Below are 25575 nucleotides of genomic sequence, written 5' to 3'. Positions count from 1 at the left end.
TCATAGGTTCGCCATCACTGAGCTAGACTATCAAGTGCTTTAACTAAAAGAAATGGCAGTAAATTGTGCACAGAGTTGCTTGATTAAAAAAAGAGAAGGGACAAGGTTTTGGGGCATGTTATCATTTCACACATGAAGGTACTAGTTTTTTAAGGGTATGGAGAGACATGCAAATAAACTCAATGGCTTTGTGTGCTTTAGTGGAGCAGAATAGTTACTTCCCTATAACTGTTCTTGGATGCACAGTAATCATCTGTCTCATTCTCTGTTTCAGAAGCAATTCCAGTCTAGACTTTTTGCCATGAATTTTACTGCAGGCTAAGTAAATGTATCAGTTCTGAACATTCAAGGACACAGAGTGGGAAACCTTTATTCTCAAATGCTGGTCTTTTAAGCTAAAAATAACATTTCAATTCCTTAGATCCATGGCAAAACTGAAATGGAAAGTACTTCTGTTTATTTAAAACATTTCTATTCCATGTTTATCTTAAAGAACTGAAGGTTGATGACAATTTAAAAATATCTTGCCACCTCCCTTTATCATATACACTGTAATCATAGACTCATTTTCCTGGAATAGGTGTCAAGGAGAGATAAAAATTATGAGGATTTTGAGGAAGTGGTAAGAGTTTCAGTTCAGCCACAGGGCATTCAGGGATTGCATTTTCCTCACTTTTCAAAATGGCAGGACTTTTTATGCAGTTCTGCCTTCATGATTCTTATCAGCCCAGCCAGCATTCTTCTTTACCTATGCATGCAAAGAAAAATATTGGATGAAGGTAATGTGAATTCTGAGGGATGGAAGGTGAGAAAGAAGATTTGTAAATTATCTCAGTCCAAAGGTTTTTAGTTCCAACACTGGAAGTTTTTAAGAAGACGTGTCTGAAGTGGTGTAGGGTTTCCTGCCAAGGCAGGGGGTTGGTGTAGAAGACCTCCAAGGTCCTTTCCAATTCTATTATTATATTCTAGTTCTGGTATTCTAGAGGTCAACCAGGCATAAGTTGGTTATTATCCTAATAGCTCATTGACAATATGCAAGAAAAAGGACAGATAATAAGGTTCTCCAGATTCAGCTCACATTTCATCTTCTCTGTGTAAACAACAAATCAGACATGAACCCATCTATGTGTGTTACATCCACTATTACCTGTAATATGGTTGTCATGATCTCACAAGTTATTGTGAAATCCACCCCCAGAGTGTGAGAATTCATGCATCTCAAGATCAAAACCTTTGAGACTCCAATACCAGCTCTGAGATGGCATTCAGGTGCTTATGAATAGTCCAGACTGTCACCGTGGCCCAATTTAACAGACACACATAATAGTCATCTCCAGGCTGATGCTGCAGCAACACTTCCCCTTCACTCTTGGCAATGTGGCTTACTACATGTAACAATGCTTTACATCTTAAATTGCAACCATGTGCAAACTTCCTCAGCAGTAAATTCTGTTAAACTCAACTGAATCCAATTTTAAGTGAACATGCATGGGATTGTATTGTACCAGCTTCAAAATACTTCATTCTCTTTGCTGTTGATATATTACTTCTATTTTGCCACCGAGTAAATATGGAATACTAAAAAGAATCCCTAAAGTATTATCTGTTTTACAGTCTGATTCTATTTTAGAAGTCTGTGACAATCAGCTATTGAGCCGTTCAGGAGCTCTATAGCCTTCATAACTCAACATTTTTCTTCTATACTCTACTTGCACACACATACACAAAAAGGTTTTATGGTGAGCATCCACATTTATGCCTGCCAAGTAAAAAAGAATGCATCATCTCTGGCAAAGAGTTTCATATTAACACTGTTTAGACATAGCAGAGATGTAAGCAACATATTGAAAATAAAAGTGTACCAACATGTATCCAAACAATGCATTGCACAGTCGACCATAAAATAATTATCTATAAATCAGAAAAATGTCACCTATGCCTACCAGTCACTTTCCCTAAGGTCAGTGATTTGATGGCTCTGAATTCACCCTCGGAGGAAAAGTTGTGTTTGACTTTGAGAACCTGGTCAATCTGGAAGGGAAGCAAAAATGCATGGTATTAACAATACTTTCATAAGCAAGTAAAGGGCGTATTCTTTTGTTGGTATGCAATTTTTTTTCACGTTTATATTTCACTCCAACATGAGGCTCCTGTCAGGGAAATCTTCCCCATGTTTGTACAACACTGAGATTTTGAGAGCAGCTCAATAAATCCCCAAGCTTGTAGCTGTCAACTGTATCATTCCAATATCTGTGCAGGTCAGACTACGTTGGGAAGCTGCCCAATTTGTTTTCCTAGGACTCAATTTAGCGTGGATTCTTAATCAGGTTGACACGGCTTCTGTTTTTAGTTTCTTATAATTATGGATATTCCTATGCCAAGTCATACACAATAGCAGAACAGCATCTGAGAATTGGAGGACTGCAAATCAACAGGTGTTTAGAATTCATTGATCTTTCATTTTTTATGTGCCAAAGGACAGAATTATTAGAATAATTCACAATCAGCCTTCTGACCAAAGATGTCTTATATTGTAATTAGCACAATAGACAGAATTATGTTATTTTGGAAAATTCGTTTTGAAGTCATTAGCGCAAACCTACTGAACTGTGTTCTCTGAAATGCAGGGTGAGCCAAATGCAAAATACATCTTCATGAATAATTCCCTAAAGAAGAAGATCCTTTTAACATTGTAATTCTTACTCAGTCTATAAATTTAGCTTTGACTTAAACATATCATGAAGCTCATTATATTTCTTTATTGCATTGTAGATAAAAAATCAAATGTGATATCAGGAGCCACTTTTTTATTCTTTTTGACATTTTTCTATCATTCTTCCTTTAGATTTCTCCCATATCTATATCCATGGCATGTACCAACATGCTTCTTTTGTTGCTGATCATTCACACTCCAAATATAAGTTCTATTCTCTGGCTTTCTTCTACCTTAGTAATGCATCAAAGTATGTGTTTCTAGTCTTCTCTACTCCTTGGTATGAATAATTTAAAGAACTTTACTACAAACATCACTGGGATACCATCAGTTTTTATAAGGGAGGGAGATACAAAATTTGTTTATTTCCATATGTGTTTCTATTCTCCAATATCTGCATTTTAGGCATGTGGAGGGTAATGTTCGATTAGCAGAAAGTGACCAAGGCTTACAAGCCTACTTTAGCAAATATACCAATTGACTTAATTTTATTGGCTAATTATAAATTGGAATAAAACAAAATTAAGATACATCAGTAAATATTAAATCCCTAAATTGAATATTATGCTAACAGAGAAAGAAGCAGAGTTCATGATTCTATCTGAGCTTTGTTGTCTGCTTGTATATGTTTCAAATGTCTCAAACAAACAAACAAACAAACAACTTCAGAAAGCACAAAGAACTCCAATTGTTTAAGCATCCTTCAGTATAAGATATACCAAAATTTAATACATAACCACATACTGGCCTTTCAATTACTATTTCTAAAATCCTCCACTGACACTAAATCCTTATGTCCATAATATTTAATAACAAAGTTTTCTAATCCTCCTTTCCAAATCACTGTTTAAAATTTATGTCCAGTTTCCTTATATTATACCCATATCTATATACACATTGTTATTCTTATCCCTCCTTTATTTGACTATATTCTGTTTCATAACATTTTCCCCCTAATAATCAAAACTTTAACTGTATCTAAGTTGGTTCCTTTTTTTAAATTAACCTTTATGTATAATCCAAAAGGATTTCTAATCTTCCTTACATGGGTACCATTCAATATTCATATCCAATTATACTCATGATAACACTACACATTGTATACATTAGTAACATTATCAATTATTTATTTAAACTATATCTATTGTCAGTAAAGTTTAACTAGTTTTAAATTATATTCTTCCATCTATCAACCTGTATCTTTCCAATAGCAAAACAGTCTCATATCTTCTGCCATTTGTGGTACCAATCCTCTATTCATCTCCTTGATCAACTTTGTATGGACTCCTCTTAGCAACTCCTTGCTTATAAGATCTCTCATGTAATCTTGATGCCCTTCTTCTGTTTCCTTAATAGCTTATCTTTGATTATTAATAGTGTTATCAATGCTGTTGCTAATAAAATTTCTCTCTTTTAAATCCATAGATTCTTTGGTTTTTTCTTCTTCTGTATCTTGTACTCTGGGATAAATTTCCCCTCCCTTTAATTCCTCTTTCAGCATTCCACTCCATTTTCAGACACTCGCCAATCACCATGAATATCAGCAAATTTAATCTCTTTATATTCATTTTCCACTTTGATTTTTTTTGAGTTTTAACCACCACATTTTGCATTTGATAAAGATCCTCAACTTCTTCATCATATTTTGCTGTTATATGCTCTACGTCTTTCAGCTTCTTCTCTATCCTCTCATATGTATTTGATAATTTCTGTATTTCTGAAAATATCTTTTGCAAGCTCAAGATTTCTGTTTGCTTTTGAAATTGTGCCATACCCTCCAGCTAATAAACACAGCTGCTCTAGCTTGACAATTATAGTCAAATGAAAATGGAGATATAATGATGGTGATATGTATAAATATTTGAGTTAAAATGCTTGAGTTAATATGAATTATGTTTGTTGACTGTGGAAGAGATGCACCAAAGTCTTTTTGTAACCAACTGATACATTTTCTACAGCATGTAAAAAGGATTGTATTTGTTTTAAATTAAAAATAAAATAATTATTAAAAAAGAAAGAAAGCACAAAGAACTCCACAGTTCAATCTTCATCTGTATGTTCTCTTCTAGAGAAAAAAAATCCCAGGAGTGTTGGATTTTGAATGGCATGGCATCAAAGCATGGTGATAAGGAACAGGGATGAACAAAGGAGACCAGTTTTTTGAAAAATAAATAAATTTAGGATTTCTCAGCTGATTACATGCTGTTATAACTTACTAGTTCTTTTGTATGGAGTAGAAGCATATGCAATGACTTAGATAATATGGCATGAACAATTAAAACTCTGGATCATTCTTCTTTCTCATTATTTCCAGTCTTAATGTAGTTGCTGCAGCCAGAAGACAAAATTCTCACTTGGTTTGGCAAGGCACTTATCTGACCATGCCATTGTTGTAGCCACTTACAAGATCCAACAGCAACTTTAGCAAATATGGGCATGTGCTTTTCAGGACAGATATCAAATTTATTTTCATTTGATTACTAAGGACTGCAAAGGGTTCAGGAAGTTGTGGGCCACAACAAATAATATATTAGATACCTGAATAGTCAGCTCTCTTCCATTTCTATTTATCTTCACGCTGTGTAGTTCTCTGTTAGCAAAGTTTCCAGAATCAATTGTGAAAATAAGAGATTTGTCTTTACTCAGTCTGTATCGGACTTGCAAGCTTCCTTAAAAAGAAGAAAGAAAGATTTGTGATAATACAAAGCATCCATTCCTGTATCACTAACTTGCTGTGAAGAAGCAGGAAATAAATCTAAGCAGAAGAAACCTCAGTGGAACAGGGAGAAAAAAAGATTATCAAGTTCAGGTGAAGAACTTTACACATCAGATCCACTAAATCATAGATCTGTGAGTGTTGAAATCAACTGGCAAAACTTCTCTTTATTTTGTTTTGAACAGAGAGAAGCATAAAGCATTTATCCTATTTGTGTGAGAGGTAAAAGTGGAGAAGAGATAAGAATTGTTGTATCTCAGCTTCCTCATTTTTTCAATCTTGGACCTTTCCAAGTGTCTGCCTTATGGTAGATCATAAATAAAGACATGAGGATACAAGCCAATGAAGCAACAAGAGACTGAACATCAAGGAAAATGTTATGTTGATAATTCAAGCAAGTTGTATCATAAACTGCAGATGTCATTTAAAGGTTTCTATAACTTAAGCCACCAAAAGGAAAAAAAAAATGATTTCTGGACAATTAACAATGCTGTGTACTCTCCAATTGGCAAAGCATTTGTGTGACATATTTTTTTCAAACAATCATTTTTCATTTTATTTAGTGAATCACGGCATGTTCTTTCAAAAGAAAGGAAAGCTAATTCTGTTATATATATCTTTAAGAAAGAGATTTCCTACTTGTAAAACAGTAATGGAACCACCAGCATGATACTATAATAGATCAGGAGCAGAAAACCTGCAGCCCATCAAATATAATTGAACTGTAGCTCAAATAGGATGACTGTAGTTAGAAGAATCTGGAATCCAACCACATCAAAAAGCTACAGGTGTCCTATGACCAAAGTGTAAAAAAGTTACAGCTTTAATCACAGCTTTGATAAAGTTATGCACTGTAAACAGAGACTCTATCGTGCCTCATCTTTAAAGTTCAGTCACCATGTTTGTACTTTAAAAATCACAGAAAGCTCATTCTGATAAGTTGGATCCTTATAATCATATCAATTTAAAACCGAATGTAGGGAAATAAAAAGTATAATGTTTTAATTGAATTCAATTACATAATTGAAAGGAATGTTTTGTTTTCTAATATAGAAAAGTTTTTTAAACTAAATAGTTTGAAAAAACATGTGCTCTTAACCTAAAATATCTTTTAATTATACTAGCTCCGGCACATAAAAACAAGTAAGTAAATAAATAAGCAATCAATTACCCGTTAAATAATGCCTCCACCAATTTGCCAATACACAGTTGCCTTACTAAGCTTTTTTTTATTTAAGTAGTAGGGTTTTCCTTTGAATAAATATGTAAAGGATTGTACTTGATTGATAGTGAAATTGACTCCTGAAACAGCTGACTCCTTTAAAAAAATGTTGTTTGAAAAAAATCTACTGAAATGTGGTTCAGTTTCTCAAAGGCTTTCCTGTGCGACGAAACAAATTTCTGCTTCTCTGTTTATTCTCAAGGGGCTCAAGATTTTATCCTCTCTCTGTTGGCGATATTTTTGTGCTTTGCTTAGAGATGGCAAGAAATGCCATTGCTGGTGTGTTGTTTTCTGTTATACTCTAGACCTTCCCTAGCTGCCTATACAAAACAAAACATAATAAAAAGAAACAAAAACAAAACACAACCCTCCTGAGACAAACTTCCTTCTTATGATCTCCTTTGGGATTTATGCAAACTTAGATGCTGAATGCCATTATTAAAACAATAGTACTGTATAGTGAAATCCAGGATGTTCATTTCATTTGTACCACTTGCCCATCTCACAGATAAATATATAATGTTGTAAGAAATCCATATTCCATCCTTGGGAATTTCACTGCAATTATCTTCTTAGATAGTTACATTGAAAGAAAATCTCAAATTCTTTTATCAAAATGAATTAAAATCTACGTACAGCACTATGCTAAGCTACAATAAGCAAAGTCACCTAGAACAAAATTAACCCCTGGAGACCTGATGTAATACAAAATTACAATCACAGTTAAGTTATCACAATCAATAATCTTCTTTCATCTTTTCATATATTATCTATTCTTTCATAATGTTCTTTGCAAAGAGTAATTGTTTCATTAACTATTTATTGCAGAACAAGTAACAAATACTGCACCAAATGACTTTGTTTTGCGTATTCATGAATTCAGAAATAAGAAAATGTGTATAATTTATTTTAATTTTTAGATCATTTATATCACATAATGTAATCAAAGCAATCTTCAAATTATAGCTTTGGGAGTTTTTGTTCCAGTCATCAGTTGATTTGTCAACTTGCCTTTGGCACCATATCTTTCAGCATATTAGAATACATGAAATATGTATTCCTGCCAAGTTATTAGTCAAATGGCTTTTAAGAATAATTACCAGTTTATTTTGCAGCTTTTCTAATTAAATATGAAATCAACAAATGTACTTTAAGATTTTCAACCTAGGATTGGTCAACTAGCAGATGAATGTAACCTGCAAAGCTGTTTCATCCGGCTGTTGCATATTTAATCAAAGGCAAGGTAAATATTTTGCCCACAGCTTCATGCAAAAGGGAGAAAATGTTTGCAAAGGTGTGAATTCTAAATCTCTATTGTGTAATGTTTCATCTTTGTTTGAGTTTTGTACCAAAGCAAACTAACAGCTGTTCATTGAATAACTGAATATGAATGAGAAAATCTGTAATTTCTTTTTCACTCAGTTTCTCATCTTATTACCTCTAAATTTGCTCAATCATCTTTAGAATCAAAGGAGGAGGCAGGTCATACCAAAACAAACAAGAACAAAGTCCTAGCACCAACAGCCTTGCCCCCTCAAAAACTCACATGCATTTGTGCACATTGACCTTATGTATGCATAGTTGTATATTGGCATGCACATATTTCTAGCCATATGCATTGTTTCCTAGTATTTATTTCTTCTCCTAAATATTGGATTTATACACGCACATACACAGTACATACACACACATACATACAGTGTGTGTGTGTGTGTGTGTGTGTGTGTATGTATCTCTATGTAGATACAGTATATTTGTGCTTATTGTTGTTTAATGCAGAACTTTTTGTGTATTTGAATTCCAACTGAAAGCATTTATTTATTTATTTAATCAAATTTTGAAGTTTATCTTACCTCTAACAGAGGGACTCTGATACTCTAATCCTTATCCTCTGGCTTGCTAACAAAGTGGTGTGGTTGAGATTGGCTACATCTGCACTTTTTAAACCCTTTCCTAGAAATGTGAATGGGTACATTTTACATGTTATTATGGGTGCAACTTGGGTGAAAAGAGGGCAATAACTTGTATTCTCATCCTCTGATAACTGTGTTTTTGCTTTTAGATCAGAGTTGTGCATTTCGCTTTTGTCAAAATAATGAAAGCCTTAAATTCAACACATTTCTTGCAGACATACAGTGCCACCACATACTACAAAAGGGTGGAATTGTGTTGAATTGATGTAGTGCTGCTTTATTTATTTTAATGCACCTCCCCTTGTCCACCTCTCCATGACTGCTGCTGATATACTTGGTAAAGTTTAATTTCAATAAAGTGTTTGTATTTTATTTCTCTGTAACTATATCAAGGTTCTAATGTAAAGTCATGTGATGTGCAATCTTTCCTATGTTTTATTTGTTTGCAGACGTCTTCCTTGCTTTTTGACAACCTTTCCTGGCAACTAAAGATACTATATAAAAAATTGACTATAGGGCCAGGAAAAAAAATGAGTGGAACTGAAATGAACTATGCTTTATTTAATTGAACAGAAACAATGTTACATTAAAATCTAGTTAATTAACTTCGATAATTTCCTATTCTGTCATAATTAAAAATGATAATGTGATAGCAATGGAGGGCCTACTCCAACATAGAGGTTGCACTCTAGGTCTAACATGATACTTTCAACACTGGCAGGGTAAGCTATTCTATGTAAACAGAGAGAAACCCCAAGCTCACTAGCACTGATAATATTATCCAGTCTGGTAATGAAATCTCTTCAAGTGAACAACTCAGAGAACATCAAGGACTCCACATTTCAACCTTGAGCTAGATATTCTCTCCTATTGGAACTAATAGGACAATATAATCTATGTCTAGCTGATAGTAGGACCTAGTAAGTTCAAGGACACTGAATCCTACATAAATTGCAGCTCAAATCTCCCTTTGGACCATGAAATAAGTGCTGAATTGCTCAATTATTTCAAAACATACAAAAGAGATGGGTAAGTTTAGATAAGTAGAATGGATCTTTGGCATCCTCTCAATATTTCTGAATTCACCTCCCAGTGCACAAACCCACCATGGTGAATAGGAAGCACACCATCTTATCTTCAGTGTTGCTCCTTTTCAGATTGATGGAATAATGCAAGCATCTTGAAAACATGTGAATGGAGTATATGTTCCTTGTTCTGCCAGCTTCTATCTTCTTTCAATACAGATTTTTTCTTTATGGAATCATCTATTTCCTTACATACTTAAATAATCTTGTAAGAAGGCGTACTGTATAAACACATATATACATGCAAGCATACATACATACACTGAATGGAAATAAAACAATCACTATTTGGCAATTTTTCTGAGCAATGAATTAAAGAAAATTCATTTTAGAATACATTATCCCCATACTTGGCATATTCTTCTAGCTTGATCAGCTAATTTTGGCATTTGATATGCCTGACAGCATCCATATGTTGCCTTTGATTGTTCTCCTAATATCAGAATGGTAAAATCCATTACCCTTGGAGTCTGACTTCTTATGAAACTGTCAAATATATGCTCATAAACATTTCTCAATTTCAAAAACCATGAAATAGGCCTCCTCTTTGTCTAATGCAAAAAGTGTATGTATGTAAATTAAAAAAAATAACTAGCCAATTCTTTCTGCAAAAATATATTTCCATAGAACTGTTTTTTGGGTAAACACAGTGTACTTAGGATGTTCATATCTTTTCACATCCCATGCTGGGAAACAGGAAAAACATTTGGTATTCCATCTCAGCCGAACTACACAACAGTCAAGTGTTTTAGTAGCTTATTAAAAGGGTGACCACACTTTCTCATTGCATCATCACACATGCTTGAGTGATTGCTAAAGAGGAGAAAATAATTAGGGAAGGTGTTGAGTGAAGAATGAAAGATCACATTAGTGAGGCAATTAGTATAATATAAATTTATAAATAAATTTAGATAAATAAATTTATCTAAATCTATCTAAATTTATCTAAATCTATCTAAATCTAGTGACATGGTATATTCCATATGTGTTATTAACATTTGCATGGAGAGCCTTTTGCAGTGATTTATTGATGAGAGTTTACTATAATCACAAGTCACACTGAAGTAGAGAGAGTATGGAAGGCAAAACTGTGCCAGTTATGTTTTCTTATAATATGAATGGATCACTCTGAAGTCCATGTTTAATTCAAATTGGCTTTGAATTAGTCCAGTTTTGTGCCTGTTTCATTTTCCCATTTATGTTTCTCACTGGCTATAGTAGAATGGAAAGATCAATATTTAAGTTTCTAATTGATTAAAAATAATGTTGCAGGGCTAGAAACCCCCAAACTGTAGGATGTGGACGTTCTGGAAACCTACATTTTCCAAGGATTTGTGTACTATTCTGAACATGCCACCAGGCTGTGGCATTGGGACCCTAGGAAATATGGTTTCTTAGTGCTCCTAAATCAAAATAACTGTATTCAGTAAGCCTGGTGCTGTTGCTGAGCTTAATGGACAGAGAACTTTAAAAAAATGGAACTTTGATGCTATATATGCTGACATCAGGACAAATACTCAATGCACAAAAACTTAAGGATACTTTGATAACCACAATGTAAAAATGGCTGCAAAAGTTGTTGGAGTTAGCAGAGATGGCTGAATTGACTGCTTTGATTAAAGAAAATAGTTCAATTAATTTTGTTTCTATTTGGAAACCACTTCTGGACTTTGTGCTTGAGAGGGGAAAAAGTGAAACTTTGATTTTGGATTTTGCTGATTAGATAGTTTTGTTGTTATAGGATTGGGTAGTATATATTATTGTGTAAAAGCAAAAAGTTGAGGTTATATGTTTTTCTCTTATTCTAAAAAGAAAAGGAAGTCAATGCTTTTCTTTTTCTTTTCCCTTTTATCTTACACATGTCCCTCTTTTCTTTTTCCTTTCCCTTTTCCCCGTTCTTATTTTTCTTTGTATTTCTGTATTTTTTTTGATCAACTAATAAAACATTGTAACTTGAATAAGCCTGATGTAGCAGTACTGTCCTTTAGAAATCACTGAGAAAATAGCACCAATTTTAAGCATCTTCAATGCTAGTGTTACTACATTGAGAAAGGAGTAGCAGCCCTGGCAAGATTAAAATCTTAATGGAGGCTGACACTTTGGGTAACTGAAGCTCTTGTTGCATTCAGATGTCATTCTTACTCAACCTAATGCTTGGAGTGAAACTAACTATACTGGAGGGAAGGGTTGTGTTTCATTCCAAATCAAGATAGGCAAGCAGAACTCTCCTACCACCAACTGTGGTAACAACTCCTCTTAATGAAAAGTTAACAACCACCTAAGCAAACCTAGAAACAAAGGAATGGGGGAAAATGGAAATTGTCTCAAACCTACTGAACCTTTGGAAGCTGAATCAACTGATTGTTGGATCAGGAGAATTGCTGCAAGACAGCTTCTCGGTGCTTTCTCTAATGGAAGGGGTAACGAAGCCTCATCTGCGTACATGCAGGATCCGGGCAGTGCACGAAACCACATTGCCTCTGGTCTATGGAAAAGCTGCCTACCATGAAACTGGTCTCTGGTGCCCAAAAAGTTGGGGGTTGCTGACTTAAAGCAAAGTATAAATGCTGATGGGTTTGGAAAGTAAATGTGGACCTGGAAAGGTCTTTGACCAAATCTTTTATAATGTTCTACTGTTTATGAACCACTCTCCATTTATCTCCCCCCTCCCTTTTTTAAACCGCTTGATCTTTTTTGTACAAGATTATTATTATTTTCTTCTGTTCTCAATTGTTATCTAATTCTTGGATATTTCCTCGAATAGTCCCTGCCGTTTTCTTGGCAAAAGTGGTTTAACATTGCCTGCTTCCAAGGCCTGAGACAGAATAACTGGCTTCATTTCACCTTGGTGGATTTGTGCCTAAAACAGAACTAGAACTCAGACTCTTCCAATTTCCAGCTGAACGCCTTAACCACTACACCAAATTGGTTTATGCTGGATTATTCTCCACCCATTTTGTTCATAATAATCTGTATCATCACAGCAGAGCAACAATTTCTTAAGGGAATATTTCCTTTAATGGTTTATACACGAGGAAGAAGAATAAATTATTAAATGTACATGCCACCCGAATTATTTTGCCAAACAGGTATGCCCTGCCAAATGTGATAGGGAGTTCAGAGTTTCAGCTGATGTATAACCAAGATGCATTGTTTGTTTCAATTACCTCTGTTAAGACTATGATCAGGATGACTAAAAACCTGCATGCTTTCCTCCCCTTTCAGCATTCCTTTAAGTAATACACTGTGAGTTGCACAAAGCACAAGAGTCTGGAGATGTGTTCTTTATAGGGTTTTCAACAAGGTGCGCAGACAACAGGCCAAAGCAGGCCTCTTGAGAAACGATAGTATCATGAAGACAAATGGCCTGTCATATCCAATATATTGCTTGGGATGCATATATAAAAAGCAGGGAGGGAGGCCTATTCCAATTGCCCTCTGCTGCCTGTTGTTAATAAGATGGGAGACATTTTCCAACTGTCCTCTGCTGCCTACAGCTATTAAATGGTTTTATCCCAAACAGCCTACGTGGACATATGAGGCTACCAAAATGCAATGTGCAGATTACCTACATACTGCTTGAATTGCTTTTTTCCTCTCTCTTTCTCTAATCCAATTACTGTCTCTTGGCTGCTGAGTTTGAATCTTCTGTACCTCTCCTGGCCCTTCACACTAACCTGCAGTGCCATAAGTAGGAAAATAGTCTCTATCAATTCAGCTTTATATTCCATGCCTTCTAAAATGTCTACTACACAGAGGTTTTTACTAAGAGGTGGCCTCTTGACATTCCTCTTGCATACTCAGTGATTCAAAATACTCAGTATTAAGATTAGAAAAGCTCAAAATGTATGGAGTGCATTTTGGGAGCTCTCGATTTGCCCATTTTTCACAGGTTCACACTTAATCTTTCACCGTTCTCAGCATTAGAAGCACCCCCTAAATATCCTAAGCAACTTGTCCATGCTGTTGATAATAATAAATACAGTTCATCCATAATGATTTTTCAATCCTTAGCACTAAGAGCCAATGCCAGCATAAGACTTAACTGTGCTTAACCACAAGTTTCCTTTCTCATCACTTCCTTTCTACAGTAATATACTCCCATCCCAATTTATCCTAAATGTGGCAGGAAGCCTCACTAAGCAAAATGGACTTTGCTATGATTGAGCATAGATTTTCACATGCACATGTTCTGCTTACTGAATAACAACTTTGCAAATTAATAAATGTTCCTCTTTAGCCACATATAAAGCCAGAGCTCAAATGGTGATTAAATAGGAAGCTATCTTTATCAGCCGTTACCATTAGAGCTGATATAAACCAAAGCCAATTTCAGAAGAATAAAGGAGGATATTGGCCATATTGTGCAAAAGGAAGTGACATTAAAGCATTGGAAGAACCATTACCTCATAACTAGATTTTTGCTTATCCCCTCAGCACTCCTGCATGGCAGGTATGATAAAATCCCAATAACTGAGCGAACCTGTATATGTGACAATGGGGAAGTTGAAAACATTTCACATGTTTTATTGTGCTGCAAGTTCTACAGGCATATCATATTAACGCACATTTCCCCTCTATTAGAAATATTTCTAGTGAGATCAGAAAATTTCTATGTGAACCATCTTCTTCAGTACTTGAATCTAACAGTAGCAAATAACTTGTGCAATAGCAAAAATTTGTGCTGCTGCAATGATAAGTTTAAGTTTACTTTATTGTCATTGCACCTTGTACAACACAATTAAATGCCATCTTCAGTGTACACCATATATAACAAAACTATAAAACACAAACACATCCTTTGCCTTCTACACAATTGAAAACCCCTGATACTGCATTAATATTGTACTACACAGTAGAATTCAATAGTTACTGCTCTGGGGTAGAAGCTGTTTTTCAGCCTATTTATCCTTGGTTTTTGTCCTGTACCATTTGCCAGATGGCAATAGTTCAAAAACAGAGTGCCCAGGATGAGCTGGATCCTTAAGAACATTTTGAACTTTCTTAATGCAGCAGGAGCTATAAAGCTCTTCCAAGGAGGGGAGAGGGCAACCGATGATAATAAGGAAAAAATTGGTTTAAGGACTAAATATCCTTATTTTTATCAATATTTTACTTAATTATTTGCCAATAATGTTTAGAGGACATATATTTTAATGAGAAATTTTAATATATTAGCTTATTGTTAGATAAATAAATAGTATATTATTGTAATAGGGTTATTTAGAGTATACAATATTTGATTTATTTTACAGTTGTCAATATATAACTAGACCCCCTTCTCCTTGTTGATTCTGATTGTAATTGCTGTCTTTTATCTATATTTTTATTATATTACATTGCTGGTCATTAACTGAATAAATAAATTTCAGATTTCTGCTTATAGTTCTAGATGCTAACTCACCTGACTCAAATTCTTCAACATGCATCTATTTAGTATCTCATCTGAGAGCAAAATAAATGTATAATGTATAGGCACCATATTATTCTTATTCCCTATCACTTTTTCAGTCATTGTATACTGTATAGAGTATACTCTGTATCTGCATTAATTGAACAGAAAGAAAAATTACTTTCATGTGAAAGGATCTTCAAACAAATGAAAAGTGTTTATTGGAGTGGGAAGAATTTCTTCCATTTTCATTTTAAATCAAACTTACCCTATTAAAGACTTTCTGAACAATGATGTAGAATGCAGCTTTATGACAAAATCTGCATGGTACTGAATTTTTGGAACCTACCATGAAGTTGGCAGCTCAAAACTGGGTATGGAAAGGTTGATTTTAGGGCTAAGTCTCCATAAAAAAATTAGATAACACTGCTTTAAAAGATTGCTATATTAAGGAAAGATGCACACTACAATATGTGCATTTTTGATGGTACTGGGTTTTAGCATGGATTTTTTTTTTGAAAAACTATGGGAATGTAAGTGATATCTTTTATTATTTCTTTTGCTGCAGATTGTGTGCTATCTGAACAAATTGACACCAAATAAGGATAAGTGGAAAATCTTTAAAGGATGCTTCTTATGATTTTGGGATGACAATACATATGATGTCCATACACCAACTACAATTGGAACCATCAGTAAGCTATGTTATCATAAAGTGAAATATCCATGACTGAACCTAACTTACTGTTTTTCCTTGTTAGTTCCGGTCAGTGGTGGGATTCAAATTATTTTTACTACTGGTTCTGTGGGCATAGAATGTCTTGGTGGGTGTGGCTTGGTGGGCATGGCAGGAGAAGGATACTGTAAAATCTCCATTCCCTCCCTACTCCAGGGAAAGGTTACTGCAAAACCCACATTTCCTCCCGATCAGCTGGGACTTGGGAGGCAGAGAATAGATAGGGGCAGGGCTAGTCAGAGGTGGTATTCATGGGTTCTCCGAATTACTCAAAATTTCCGCTACTGGTTCTCCAGAACTGGTCAGAACTTGCTAAATACCACCTCTGATTTCGGTGGTGGGCCTTAAGGGAATCACCCAAAGTCATTTAGTGCATCATCATATGACCATGACTTTTGACTTCCTGCCAGCTTCCCCACTGACTTTGCTTGTTGAAAGTCAGCTGTGAAGGTTATAAATCACATGACTGTGGAGGATGCTGAAAACACTTGGAAATGTGCACCAGCTGCCAAATGCCTGAATTGCATTCATGTGACAGTGGGGACTTATTTATTTATTTATTTATTTATTTATTTATTTATTTATTTATTAATGAAAGGTATATAGATATCTGTTCTGTCCCCACTTCTCTGCTCGTTAAACAGACGACAGGCAAACAACTTAAAAGGAACTCTCTTTATCAGTTCTTGGCTCAAACTGGCTGCGAGCCCAAAAATAACATAAATACAGTCTCTGACGAGATAACAGAATACTAAACAAAAAACTCTTGCAACACAATGCACTTCTCCAAGTGTATCCTTGAATCAGGGTTACAGAAAACAAAGCACTTCTCCAAGTGTATCTTACATAAACCATGACTGGTGATCAATCAATGTTGAATGAACCAAGGAATGTTGACTCCTGCAACTAGGGCGTGGCACCATCAGTCCTTTTATCCCCAGAATATGCCCCTAATGAACCCCAGCTGCATAATTAGTCTTGCATCCCGAAAAGACTCACAGAAGACTGCTGCTGAGTCACAATAGATATCCAATTCATATATGGGAGATTCTGCATGGCTTACAAAATTTAATGGCTGCAGTGGCTGCAAATTTGAGAACCTGCCACAAGTTTCCTCATTCAGCATTGTTATAATTTCAAAGTCACGCTACTGAATAAGCAGCTGATAAGTGGGGACTATCTATAATGGCTCATAAAACTAGGAAGCAGATTCCTTTTTCTCTTTTTACAGCACAAACTTGCATAAAGTCCCCATTCTCAGTTTCTGGATAGGTTGTTACAGAGTTAGAGATTAAAGTTTTTTTTTTTTTAAAAAAAAAACCACCTCATCAGATGGGAACTCTAGTGGGTCCCACACTTGTGATGGGAGATGCACAGATACTATGTTTATACCAAACATTGTAACTGACATTCACAAAATAAACACCTCTGAAATTATTCTATGTTAAATTCACTATGTTAGCAATTTGCTGAGAAGGCCGAGAGAAGATAACAGCAAGTTCAAGAAGCAGTTAAAAGACCAAGAAGTTAAATTGGAAGCAAATGAGAAATTAATTGCAGTTTTAACTGCTCAAGACATAATAATAATTAAAGAGCTGGTCTCTAGGCAAGAAGGCTGAGATTGTATCCAAGGCCAAAGGAGAAGGGGGGAAAAGTGGTTACTTTCATTATTTCATTTTCAGAATAATAATAAGAATTCAATAGAAGCTATTGAAATATTATATAGGGACGTGGTGGCTCAGTGGCTAAGATGCTGAGTTTGTCGATCAGAAAGGTCGGCAGTTCGAATCCCTAGTGCCACGTAATGAAGTGAGATTCCATTACTTGTCCCAGCTTCTGCCTATCTAGCAGTTTGAAAGTATGTAAAAATGCAAGTAGAAAAATAGGAACCACCTTTGTTGGGAAGGTAACAACACTCTGTGCACCTTTGGCGTTTAGTCATGCCAGCCACATGACCATGGAGACGTCTTCGGACAGTGCTGGCTCTTCGGCTTTGAAATGGAGATGAGCACCGCCCCCTTGAGTTGGGCATGACTAGCACATTTACCTTTACCTTATTGAAATATTTCTAGGATTATTTTCCTCCACCAAAATTTCAGAAGAGGCCTACTGAGTGCCACCTAGAAGCAAGTTTTCACAATCTAGGGGTCATTTTCTCAATGAAGTTTTTGAAAAGTCTGATCAAGACAAAATAAAAAAAAACACTGGAATCCTAACAAGCTTGGAACATGAGGGAAAGAAGCTTAAGTTATTTGTTGATCTACCTTTCTGAGTAATTAAAACAAAAGCAAAGCTTTTGCAAAGAGCAAAGAGTTTGTGCAAAACTCTTCTTATAGCCAGAGAAAATTCTTCAAAATTTTCAAAAGGAAACTTGATTTTCATTGTTTTTCCCTGAAGATATTTCACTTTCAAAAAGATTGTTAACTACCACATGACTGTAAGGAATATAAATCCTTCCATACAGTTCTTTATAACTGAATAAGCTTCTTGGATGAGAAGCAAAATGTCTTCAAAGAAAAACAAAGTCCAGTTGCCTTTTGAAAAAGCACCTTTGGGAGAGGTTAGATCATTGTTGCCAATTCTCTTTAACTGAGTTTTGGATATATTATTAGACCAGAATTAAATTTTCGGAAAAGAAAACAGTCCCAAAGTTGCATTGTTCTTTACAGATACATCCAGGAATGTAATTAAATGGAGAATGCTTAACTCCAACAGGTGAAAGTGTTCCCCACTGGCACATGCTCAAGACTGCATTGTTCTTAATATCACATCTGACGCTTAATTCAGTTGATATGTGCAATGCTTATTAAGTTTTAATTTCTGACCATACACCTACACTAATGCTATTTACCTTGGATAAGAATATCCCAGTTAGTAGTTTCCTACTATTTCCTTGCTGGAAGATCTGTGGGACAACAAAACACAGATTTAATAGATCTCAAAATAGAGATTCAACTAATTTGGGGGGAATCTTTGGAATACATTTAAAACATTTTATCCAATGTGATATGGCGCAAAATAATCTGAATCATAATATAAAGGTAAAGGTTCCTCCACAGATGCATGCTAGTTGTTTCTGGCTCTAGAGGGCGGTATTCATCTCTGTTTCAAAACCGAAGAGCCAGCGCTGTCTGAAGACATCACTGTGGTCATGTGGCTAGCGTGACTAAACCCTGAAGGTGCACGGAACACTGTTACCTTCCCACCAAAGTGGTATTTTTTATGTGCTTTCAAACTGCTAGTTTGGCAGAAGCTGGAACAAGTAACTGGAGCTCACTCCATTAATCCCTCACTAGGGATTCGAACTGCTGAACTGCCAACCTTCTGATCAACAAGCTCAGCAACTTAGCCACAGAGCCACCGCGTCCCACTGAATCACAATGTAGAAAACATGAATTTGAACTTAATTAAGCACTGAATGGACATGCCATAAACACACTCAGGAAGTATATTTTGCATTGAGATGCATTATATTGAAATTGGACTAATTGTATGCTTTATTGTTATATTTAAAATTAAATATATAAGGACAGAACACTTTTAAAAAAAATTCAAGTTAAACAAATTTGTTGTGAATAGGAAGAAAAATCTAGGAAATTATTGCATTATTGTTGAAAACATCTGTAGAACAGTAGAATATTTAATAAGACATTTGGGGCCAGGGAAACAAATTATCTCAATGGTAATGAAATTAATTCTTTTTTTTATTATTCTATAAAATACATTTTTCATATGTAGATATAGCTAATAAGATAAATGTGTTTTTTTCAGCATCATAGATCTCCCAGAAACTTTAGATGTATACCCAGGTATGTTGGGCTGCACCCAGAATATTACAGGAAATCTATAGTATTGATTTAATAAAATTAAAAAGGCCTCCAGGCAAGATAGAATAATCATAGGATGGTATAAAGAATTCAAGGAGAAAGTGGCTACTGGAGTTATTACAGAAATGAAAAGAAAGCCCTTTCAGTTTCTTAATAAGGAAATTATTTTGGAGTAATTTTGAAGGCTGGTAACAATCCCATCCAGTGAACAAATTATTGTCTAATCTCTAATACAATTGAAGTTAAGATAATAAAAGCTACTTTGGCTGGAAGATATTACCTGCAATCATTCATCCTGCACAAACTGGTTTCATAAGGTATCAAGATTCTGATAAAATAGGACTTTTGAGTGATATAATGGTCATATACACCAATTTAGTAAGAATCTATGTTATTAGCTTTATTGCAAATAGAAAAATCTTTTGATATCATTTAAATCAAGCTTTGAGTTCAAACTGTGGCTGAGGTTTAGCTGATCTATGTAATTTATGAACTTAATGCTTTTCGTTTTGTTTCAGGGAATAGAACAATCTAGAAGGCATCTGACGAGCAGCTTAATAACAGGTTAAAATGCTATGATCTTCAAGTCAAAGTCTGTAGATTGTAGTAGATTGAGGGACAGATAGCTAAACCTTTTATTCAGTACTCCCATATTATTCACTTGAAATACCGTTCTTTTCCTGATCTAAGAATTATTAGAAAGCATATTTCAGGAAATAAATTAAGGTCAGTGATGATAAAACTAAGCACAGGCCACATAAATAAATGAATCAATTTGAACTTCCAGGAACAATCAAGGAATGGAACGGAACAAAATAAATTATAATTAGTGATGTCACTGTAAATTTCTAGGACCAGACTTATGCAAACACTTACCAGAATTAATGCATAATAAATGCAAGCGGGCTTAATTCCACTAGGCAAGCCTTGAATTAAAATGTCAGTGCCCAATTTATATACGATAATTACACCATTGAGGAAAAGCATCCTGGGCCTTTTCAAAAATCTGATTCAAGTTTTGTTAGGGAAAAATATTTGAGTCTTCTGAGAAGCTGAAGAACTGCAAAGAAAATAATGAAATGGTGCAACTTTCTCTGCAGTGGTGAAATTTACTAGGAGTTTGAATCTTCTTCTGCACTGCATGGGGTTTCTTTTGATTCAGGTTTTACAGACATGATAGGCTAGAAAAATATACATATTATTTGTGTTTAACACTGCAAATAGCTCCCATGAATCTGCCCACCACTATCTCTAAAACAAGATAGTGCAATGAATGGGATTTCTCCAAACTCACTATAAAGATTATAAAGAAAATTTATTAGCTTCCCACTGTTCTTTGCACTGAGACGCAACCGATACTGAAATCTTAAGATTAATAGTTGGATAACTAGTTATCTTCAAAAATGGGGAATGAAATATTTTCATGATTACGGTTTTTATATATCTTCATATACAAGAAGTTTTCAAAAATGTGTAGATATATTATGGATATGCTACCAAACACACATGGGAAGGAACAATAGAAAACTACATTAAAAGGTTGGTGATTACAATAAAAACTGAGGTTGAATTGTTTTGTATATTTACATAGATAAAGGTAGTATATTATTACAAAAAATCCTCCAAATTTAAACATGTCCATGTAAAACATCAGAAACTCACTGTAACCTACCAGTTAATAACACAATTATGTAGACTTTCTCCAGATCAGGGATTTTTATCATTACAGAAATAAAAGAACAAGATCAAACCATCACTAATCAAGATAAAACAGAACAGGAAGTAAAGAAATGAAGGAGATGAAGTATGAAGTTAACTGTGGCAAAATTAATATTAGATAAATTTGAAAAGTAGAAATTTAGAAATATAATGTGTCAAAGAACCAGTGGGTCAGTGTTTCCATGGACACTCTTGTACACTTAGGTATAACTTACCTGGAGATATAATTTCACAGGATGAACATTTTTCATTCTCATAAAAATTATGTGAAGAAATGGATTTCTGTCAAATGCAAATAATATTATGCATTGTCAGCAACTGTGAATCACAGTACTATTCACCTTCAGCAATATGGTTCTTTAAGAAAGGACATATTTGTTATGGGTCTGGATGGAAGTTCAAGAGTAGAAAATGTGATTAGCCGGGTAATTAAAATTCATAACATGATGGTATTTATATAATCTATATATTGCTATATATTGCCATGGAATTGTTAAACTTTACATTCACACTTACCATTCTTGGACAAAATAACAGCCAGGTATTCATGAGAAGAGGCATTGAGGTAAAGCAGAAGGCTTGGAGCATTTGCTGTCAAGAAAGTAAAAGCGATGTCTTCCTTGGATATGGATGTACCAGCATAAATGGCTGAAGATGTAGAACTTGCATTTTTAGTTACAGGATAAGGTTCCTGGAAAGTGTAGGTAATAGAAGTATCTGCTTCAAACACTGCAGAGACTTCTAAAAATACAGAGAAAATGCACAAATCAGATTCAGTAGATTGAAAACTATTGGAGCTGTTGAAATTGAATTTTTAGAATCAACAAAGCAGATGCATTTGTGTGTGCTTTGTGTTTTACAGTCTACAGTTGGAAAATATGATTTCATATGAACCAAGAACGTCCAAATATTTTCATACATGGATCTTTATTCCCCTTATTTGCAATCTGGATGCAAAAGCTGACAATCTAAATACAGGTAGTCCTTGATTTACAACAATTGAGCCTAACATTTCTGTTACTAAGTGAGACATTTATTAAGTAAGTTTTGCCCCATTTTATCACCTTTCTTGCCACAATTGTTAAGTGAATCATTGCAGTTGTTAAGTTAGTAACACAGTTGTTAAGTGAATGTGGCTCACCCATTGACTTTACTTGTCAGAAGGTCACAAAAGGGGATCACATGAACCCAACCATCATAAATAGGAGTCAGTTGCCAAGTTTTTGTATTTTGATCACATGACTATGGGGATGCTGCAGCAGTCGTAAATGTGAAAAATGGTTGCCATTCGAACCATCACTGTTGTAAATCGAGGACTGCCTGTATATGCTTTCTCAGAGGAAATATGATACTAAACCAGATAATCTTTTGCCAGCCTGAAGCAGTTTACTGAACATGCAGTATAATAGCAGTGTTTCTCTGTTGCTACCTGATTGGCTGTACAGAAAGGCAGGAGGCCAAATGAGGCTGAAACATGTGGAGGATGGATTCTGGAATCACTGAAAGAAGTGAATCAGTAAAAGTTGAGCGGCGAGTCCATAGATGAGGACAAACTCCCAGCAGGTTGTGAATTTCAATGAAGGCTTATGAATACATTGCCTAGAGGGTTTCATTGTCTGGAATACTGAGAAGTAGCAGCCACATTTTCAAATATTTAAAAGTTGTATAAAATAATCATTGGCAACAGTCAAGGAAATAATAGAATGGATCCTGGCATGCTGTTTGCTTTTCAGAAGATCCTATCCTAATTCATGCTTTCTTGGTTTCTCAGTGACAATCACTATGAAAACTCAAAATATTTGTCAATGTGAATTATTTTAGGAAAGGGAAAAAAGTAAATAAGCCATATTGGCTAGAAAAAAAAACTACACTCAGTAAAGTTGACTTTAGAAGATCCCCAAAATATGCTACTCTTGAAAATGTTCAGATCTCTTCACCTAGCAAAATAATTTGTTCTCCCCAAAAGGAAAGCAAATCTGGGGGAGATTGAGGAAGGGTGATTGAAGTCTGCCTGGTCAGAGAAAGATCCTTTCAAATCAAACTCCATTTCATGCTGTAATGTTTAGTTTGTCACTAAATATAATGTAATGTTTTAGTTTGGACTAAGCTGTCAGTGTAAAAAAAAAGATCATTCCTTATTTTTGAAAATATGAAAATGCTCATTTATTTGAATGGAAGGCACACTATTATTTACCATGCCCATTTTTTCCCACAGGACTTGTGCACTTTATACGATGTTCTTCCAACCATGTTAAGTAACCAAGGATCACTTGTTGTTAATGGGGCATTGCCAGTTTGCAAGAGGCAGTAACAATTAGAACTCAAACGCTCAAATAGATCTGGGCTATAATCTTTAAAAAAAGGAGATGGTTTATGGAAGATCGTTAGGGTTTTCCACCCCATCTAAAATGCCATCTAAAGCTCAAGTTCTTTTCTTGTCAGCTATAAGAAATTAATATCTATAATGTTATGACAAACAAACATTATCTTCATTTTATGAGCACCGTGTTCTATTTTTCCTCTCAGCTGATTATCTTATTGCATTAACATATAATTACAAAAGTAAGTATTCCAAAAATAATTAATTCCCAAGCCATGAGAAGTTAGTTCCACAGGACATATAAAAATATCATCAAGGGATTCTTGATGATACTTTTTTGCTTGTTTGTTATTTGAGTTTTCAAATGAGAAAAGTCTTGACAATTAAAGTAGTTTCATATTCTGGAAGACATGACCTCATTCCAGGTTTCAATTTTTTTTTTATATCTAGATTACTAGTCTCCACATGTGCCTCTCTGAAATCAGGTACATTATTATTATGAGACTTCTGGGTAAAATCTAGTAGAATTTTGAACAAATCAGTAAGAGAGCGCACCAATGATACATTAGTTAAAGACACCAAATTGAACCTTTCCATTATTAACTGCATGTGAAAAGCAGTATAAGACCAGTCAGGCACCCAATTGGCAGTGAGAAGAAGATTGTTGATCTGGTGTCCTTATTGGCATGAGACTCTACAGTTGCTTCAACTGAAAGGATGGAGAGTTGCAACCTCAATATCTACTGGCAAGAGATTTAGTTTTGTATATACTAACAATCCTGCCAGCTAGCCAATCTGCCAATTTGCCAGAGGAAAAATAGCAATAGCACTTAGTCTTATATCCTGCTTCACAGTGCTTTATAGCCCTCTCTAAGTGGTTTATAGAGTCAGCATACCTACCTCAGAAGGATGGAAGGCTGAGTCAACCTTGAGCCGGTGAGATTCGAACTGCCAAAATTTTGGCAATCAGCAGAGGTAGCCTGCATTCTAACCTCTGCACCCCCATAGCTCTTACAAATAAAATAGAATCCCCAAATTTCTAATGAAAGTAGCGAAATAGAGAAAAAATTTCTCACCCAAAAATTATATTAAGTTATTTGTTGAGAATCTAGATCAGTGGTTCTCAACACTTTCTTCATCATGGACCCCACTTTAAATACCTTTTGTGGCCAAGGACCATGGCCACAGACCCCAAAGACCTAATTCAACATTCAAATAATAACATTTATTCAAGACTTTATGGACTCCTGTGATGACATCTTGGCCTGGCCAGGGATCTTCAGACCACGGGTTGAGAACCATTGATCTAGATAATTTAAATTAGAAAGTGACATTTTGTATAATACAGTTTGATCAAGGTTCACTGGATGAGCAAAAAGAAATGTAAGGATCCATTCAGCCATCCTACCTTCTCTGCAGAATGGTCCTTCATATGCCAAATTGGTGCAATCACACAAGTAGCCATTGGGTTTCTCCACACATTTCCCTCCATTCTGGCAAATGTTACCATAACTGCTGCAATGGCCTGAGCATCCTGGTTTGACACCAGGAGTCACTTTGGCTCGCTCTTCAAGGTCAAGTTTTTGTCCATTTAGATGTAGAGAGCGAATACATCCCATAAAACCTTTCTGTTTGGATGCAGATGCTCCTGTTTCAGGTATAAGTAAGGTAAAGCTTATATTTTAACAACTGACCCTTTAAAAAATGAAATTCTTATTAAGGTTTCATTGTACAATATTGTAAAAATGTATTTCCCATTGATTCCAAATTAATGTACGAGAGGGTATTTATTTATTTACTTATTTATTTCTCAAACATGTGTTCCACCATCTCATCAAAGGCAACTATAGGTGGCTTACAGACATTGAATAAAATCCATATAAAACAATTAAATCAATAAAGGCTTACAGACATTGAATAAAATGCCATGTA

At 35.0% G+C, this 25575-nt stretch overlaps 1 protein-coding gene across 1 annotated transcript in view; it reads right to left on the bottom strand.

Annotated features, from left to right (window-relative positions):
- CNTNAP5 (contactin associated protein family member 5) overlaps nt 1–25575 on the bottom strand; it is a 434775-nt gene that overhangs the window by 49312 nt on the left and 359888 nt on the right. The window contains exons 18-21 of the mRNA XM_032211804.1: nt 25052–25291; nt 21840–22064; nt 5252–5382; nt 1944–2031 (exon numbers count right to left, since the gene is read on the bottom strand). Of these exons, the coding sequence (XP_032067695.1) occupies nt 1944–2031; nt 5252–5382; nt 21840–22064; nt 25052–25291 (684 nt within the window). The remainder of the gene's footprint in view (nt 1–1943; nt 2032–5251; nt 5383–21839; nt 22065–25051; nt 25292–25575) is intronic.

This window comes from Thamnophis elegans, chromosome 1, assembly GCF_009769535.1.
Source record: "Thamnophis elegans isolate rThaEle1 chromosome 1, rThaEle1.pri, whole genome shotgun sequence".
Classification (NCBI taxonomy): Eukaryota; Metazoa; Chordata; class Lepidosauria; order Squamata; family Colubridae; genus Thamnophis; species Thamnophis elegans.
The sequence above is the reverse complement of the archived record's forward strand: the minus strand, read 5'-3'. Positions and strand labels throughout refer to the sequence as shown.